The sequence below is a fragment of the Hemitrygon akajei genome, chromosome 21 (assembly GCF_048418815.1).
Source record: "Hemitrygon akajei chromosome 21, sHemAka1.3, whole genome shotgun sequence".
Taxonomy (NCBI): domain Eukaryota; kingdom Metazoa; phylum Chordata; class Chondrichthyes; order Myliobatiformes; family Dasyatidae; genus Hemitrygon; species Hemitrygon akajei.
In genome coordinates this window covers 529826-535825 of record NC_133144.1, presented here as the reverse complement: position 1 = coordinate 535825, position 6000 = coordinate 529826, and the positions used below count along the sequence as shown (strand labels likewise).

The 6000-nt window shown below is 42.6% G+C and overlaps 1 protein-coding gene across 2 annotated transcripts in view; it reads left to right on the top strand.

Annotated features, from left to right (window-relative positions):
- Positions 1–4490: 4490 nt before the first annotated feature.
- Positions 4491–6000, top strand: part of LOC140714034 (E3 ubiquitin-protein ligase ARIH1) — a 113446-nt gene continuing 111936 nt past the window's right edge. For both annotated transcript variants that reach the window (XM_073024693.1, XM_073024692.1), the window contains exon 1: positions 4491–4836. In XM_073024693.1, the coding sequence (XP_072880794.1) occupies positions 4549–4836 (288 nt within the window). In that variant the 5' untranslated portion in view covers positions 4491–4548. The remainder of the gene's footprint in view (positions 4837–6000) is intronic.

The following is a 6000-nucleotide window of genomic DNA, read 5'->3' as shown; positions in this document are numbered from 1 at the left end:
ATCTTCGAAGTAATGGTATGCATTACTACCTTCAGACTCATTTTCTTGCAGGCATTTACAGGAAAATACAGAAATACAATAGAAATTATGAAAGAACTATAAATAACAAAGACTTACAATGTGCAAAAAATAAACCATGCAAATAATAATAAATAATACTGAGAACATGAGTTGTAGAGTCCTTGAATGTGAGTCAGCTCAACACTGAAATGAGTGAAGGACATAAATCAGAAAGAACAAACATGTCATTTTCCAGGTGAAAAAAACTGTGAAGAGTGCTTTGCAGCAGGTATTGCCGCTGGTTCGCTGCTACTCAAAATCTGTATCAATGATGTAGAATGATTTTTCTACAGATGTGTGCTGGAAAGTCTGCTGACTGGTTGCATTACAGGCTAGTTTGGGGACTCCAATGCCTTTGAGTGGAAAATCCTACAAAAGGTAGTGGATTCAGCCCAGTACATCATGAGTAAAACCCTCATAACCATTGAACACATCTACATGAAACGTTGCTTTAGGAAAGCAGCATCCATTATCGAAGATCCTTACCACCCAGGCCATTGCTCTTTTATCACTGCTGCCATCTGGTAGGAGGAACAGGTGCCTCAGGACACGCACCATCAGAGTCAAGAGCAGTTACTACCCCACAACCATCAGGCTCTTAAACAAAAGGGGATAAGGGATAACTGCACTCATTTAAGGACTCTTTTGTCTTGTTGTTTCAGGCTCTTGTTATCTATTGCTATTTATTTATATTTGCATTTGCACAGTTTGTTGTCCACTGATCCTGATTACGGTTACTGTTTTATAGATTTGCTAAGTACGTTGAAGAAAAAGAATTACAGAGTTGTATGTGGTGACATTTGTACTCTCATAATAGATTTTTACTTTCGACTTCAGAATGAAGGATGAACTGTAATAAATTTAAGTTTGCTAATGACACAGATATGGCTATAGAGGGATTTTGGAGATTGTACAAAGTCTAAGTGAATGATGAGCACACAACATATAAAAGTATGGTATAGATAAACACAAGGTTGTCTACATTAGTAGGGAAAAAAGAAAGTAATCATTTCTAAATGGTGTGACCTTAAGTGTTCATTTATATACGTTGATGCTAGAAAGTTTGTGAACGATTTAGAATTTTTTCTATTTCTGCATAAATATGGCCTAAAATGTGATCAGATCTTCACGCAAGTCTAAAACTAGAATAAGAGAACCCAAATTAAGTAAATAACACAAAAACATTATACTTGTTCATTTATTTATTGAGAAAAATGATCCAATATTATAAGTATTTTAATTTAGTAACTGGTGTGATCCCTTTATACAGCAATAACTTCAACCAAACGTTTCCAGTAACTGTTGATCAGTCCTGCACATCGGCTTGGAGGAATTTTAGAGCATTCCTCCTTACAAAATTGTTTCAGTTCATCAATATTGCTGGGATATCTTGCATGAACAGCCCTCTTCAGGTCATGCCACAACATCTCAATTGGGTTAAGATCTGGACTTTGATTTGGCCATTTCAAAACATGAATATTCTTTTTAAAGTATTCTGTGTTGATTTACTCTCATCTTTTGGAACATTGTCTCAGTGCATCATCTAACTTCTATTAAGCTTCAGGTGATGGACCACTACCCTGACATTCTCCTGTAAAATGTCTTGATACAATTTTGGATTCATTGCAAAGCAGCCTCAGACCATGATGTTCCTTGTTTCATAGTTAGGATGAAGTTTTGGTGTTGTGTGCGGTGCCCTTTTCCTCCCAGCATAGCTGGGTTCAACTTTGGTCTCATCTGTTCACAGAATGTTGTCCCAGAAGCATTGCAGAACATCCACGAGATCATTTGCAAACTTGAGACATGCAGTAAGAGAAAGAATAGTACTCAAGGAAGGACCACGGAGGAAACCACTGATCTCCAAAAACAAAACATTGCTGAACAAAACACCATCTGTATGTTCTATAATGCTCATTACTATGTTTGAAAGAAAAAGGGTGCTGCACACCAACCCAAAACTTCGTAAGTGTCCGTGCACCTCTAATTTCTGAATTTTCTTCCCTTTTAGAAAATAAAAGGGAAGAGAAAATAGTTTAACTTTATTCTTCCTCACAAAGTGCACAACCCCACATGTTCCTAAGTTGTATTCCATGTGCCACTTCTTTGCCTAGTCTTCCAACCCGTCCAAGTCCTTTTGCAGAAACAACAGAATGGTTTAAGAAGGAGAAAGTTTGTGTTTTGGAATGGCCGAGTCAAAGTCCTGACCTTAATCCTATAGAAATGTTGTGGAAGGACCTGAAGCAAGCAGGGCATGCAAGGAAGCTCACCAACATGCCAGAGTTGAAGCGGTTTTGTAAGGAAGAATGACCTAAAATCCCTCCAAACTGATGGGCAGGAGAAATCAACTGTTCCCGGAAATGTTTGAAGTTATTGCTATACAAGGGGGTGATACCAGTTACTGAACACCTGTGGGGCTTGACAAGATGGGTGAGCTGAGCTACATTGAAAAGATCAAAGTCTCAACACAAGGTGGAAATTCTTCACCCAAAGCGTAGTAAATCCTTGGAATTCTGTACCCAAAGAATATTGTGCACTGTCAATAACTGAATATATTCAAGGCAGAGATCCATACACTTTTGGATATTGAAGATATGGGGCTAATTCAAGAAAATGACACTGATGTAAAAGAATGGGTGCAAGGCCTATTGCAGCTTCTATATCTTACAAACACAAGAGATTCTGCAGATGCTGAAAATCCTGATCAACATACACAAAATGATGGAGGAACTCAGCAAGTCAGGCAGCATCACTGGAGGAGAATAAACAGTTGACCTTTTGGTCCAAGACCTTTCACCAGGACTTCACCTATATCTTACATTCTTATACCACAAAGTGTAGCTTCCCTTTCAATTTATTCACTCTCCTCACCAATTCTACTGCAGACAAACCCTTAAGTTCCCTATCTAAAAGCATTGTTGGGAGATCCTTCACAAGGGGTTCAAAGGGGAAGCTCACTACTTCTCAAAGGTAATTGGGGATGCATTATGCATTAGCACAGCCCACATTACACAAGCACAGCTATAGAAAGCATGCTCATATTTTGAGCAATAGAACTACCCGATGCAAACCACCTGAACAATTAAAGTCACCCTCATTCTTCATTCATGCCCCATAGATTGTAACACATACTATTTAATAGATGCCAAACCCCTGACCTGTTGCTTTTACTCCAGCAAGGATGTCTGTAACATCTTCAGTCTCATCCTTCCAACAATCTCTGACCCCCTAACATCAGGCAGGAGATCGTGAAGCATTAGGGTATGAACTGTATAGGACGGGCCCAGGCTGTAATACTACTGAGCTTCCTGCCACCACCCAGGTTCATCAGATATGAAGCACCAGTAGTGTTATCCTGTTTACTTTTTAACTTGTGTCGAAAATGCACCTTATTATTTTGTTAATTTATTTGTGATAATACTGTATGTGTTGTGTGTGAGTTACACGTACTGTGTTGTGCACCTTGGTCAGGAGGTGCTGACTTATTTGACCATGTATAGTATATGTTGGCCAAGTGGTTAAAGCGTTGGTCTAGTGATTCAAAGGTCGCTAGTTAAGGCAGCGTGTTGTGTCCTTGAGCAAGCAACTCCACCACACATTGCACTGCAACGACACCAGTGTCAAGCTGTATCACCCCTTGCCCTTCCCCTGGACAACATCGTGGAGAGGGGAAACTTGCAGCATGGGCAACTCCCATACAACCCTGCCCAGGCTGTGCCCTGAAAACTTTCCAAGGCGCAAATCCATGGTCTCTCGAGACTAACGGATGCCTAACAATACATGCATACAGTTGAATGACAATAAACCCAAACTTGAAAATCAACTTTCAAAATGGGGGAAAAAATTGGTATATACCCTGCAGTTTGGGTTTGTTTGGATGAAGGTGACATTGGATAACAAGTTCCATTCAGTCTCAAATAAACGGATCTCAACAAGTGGTTTTGCACTAGTTTCATGTAGAGTAGAATTACTTTTCCTATTAAAAGCTTAAATTTTAAACAAGGTGGAACTGTGGTCGAAGTTTACCGAATTGTTGTTAGACAGTCAGGAGAGAAGGCGAGACCGATGCAGGCGAGGGGAAGGCTCGGCACTGCCGGCGGGTGACAGGAACCGGCCAGAGTCGCAGTCAAACCCCGATTTAACGCCGACCCGAGAGCGGGAAGCCAGCAGACAAATAGCCAGCTACCTCGCTATCGTCGAGGCGCAGAACACGCGTGCGCGAGAGGGCATCGGCGAACAGGTGGTGACATCACAGAGGGGGCACTATTGTGTGGCAGAAGTGGCACGTCGGTGGGGCGGAAGTGACGACAGAGGCGGACGCGCACAGGCGCGGGTGTCGCTGGGAGAGAGAGCGCGGCCCAGTCCCTTTGTTGCGGTAGCGCTGCCGGGGAGAGTGCGGAGCGGAGCCTGAGGCAGGGACACCCACCCACCCACCCCCCTCCCTCCTTCCTCCACACACACCGGCAGCTCACACCCTGCACCCGTGCAGCCATGGACTCGGATGAGGGCTACATGTATGACGAGGACGAGTACAGCGAGGAAAGCGAGCCCGAGGACAACTTCGAGATCGGCGAGGTGGAGATGCAGGAACCCGGCCTGGAGACCGGGCAGGACGGCGATGGGGTTGGCGGCGGAGTCGGCGGCCTTGGAGGCCTGGGCGGGTTGGGAGGCCTGGGCGCCGAGCAGGAGGAAGAGGATTACCGCTACGAGGTGCTGAGCGCCGAGCAGATTGTCCAGCATATGGTGGAGTGTATTCGGGAGGTCAACGAGGTCATCGAGGTAAGCCTAATCGGACCAGCGTGCGGAAGGAAAGCTCGATGAAAGCCCGAGCAAACAGGCCGCGCAGGAGTAGGGCCCAGGGACTTATCTGAAGTGGGATGGCCGAAGACGGGACTGGTGGGATGTAAGTTAGGGAATGCAATGCAGGCTAGGAATGTGGGGGCATATTGGACCATGGACGTGTGGGAGGGGGGTTTATAGCCCAGTTAGTTGACTTTTTGTGGTTGGTTAGTTTTCAACAGGGTCTTTGGTTTGAGAGGGTCTGAACAAATGTCAGAAATATGTTTGGATAACCTGTTTTCTTACTGGTTAGCTCGTGTGGTCTAGCTTAGTTTTGTTCAATACACTTCTGTGAATTGAGTCTAAGAGTTGGGATGTAGAGAGTTATCACGATGCTGTCTTATAAGCTTTTAGACAACTATATTTGTATATTCCCATTGGTATTAGGACAGGCTATTTTAATTGTAGCTTATAATTCATTACTTATTTCTACCTTTGAATTGCAATACAGATCTACTGCTGGCTGAAATTAATATTTGGAGAGGTTGTCTTGAAATAACAGCCAGGCTAACTAATATCTACTGATTGAACATACCTTCTCAGCTGTGGATATTATTGGTATGTTCCAGTGCCATCTTTGTTTAGGCATGAGGTCTTTAAAGAAGAATAAATTTGTCAAGCCAAGATGAATGCTTTTTAGCTACCTCTTATGACATTGGGTTCCTCTATTGGGAAAAGCATGATCCAGTTTAACAATCAGCCTGCAATTTTATGAACTGGGTTAGCACACAGACATTTAAGCTGGAAGTCTGGTTTCAGTCTTGACAGAAATTTATTACGCACTAGCTGATATGTCTTTTAATGGTGGTACATTCTAATACTTTGTAAAAGTTGTGCATAATGTTTGAGTATGCTAGCTTCCATACTTCTGTACCCCATTGTTTGTTCTGTTGATCCATTTTCCTTTAACCATTTCTATTTCCACATCCTGGCAAGTATTTAGAGTTTTTATGCTTTAGATTTTATTGTTATTAATTGATTGGTTTTAAAGCTTTTACGCGATATGAAGTGGTAACAAACTCGGATGCAGCAACCACGCCTGAATCTTTGGATATCTGTCCCAACTTATCTATCATAATTAGGTGCTGTGTTGTATGAAATAGG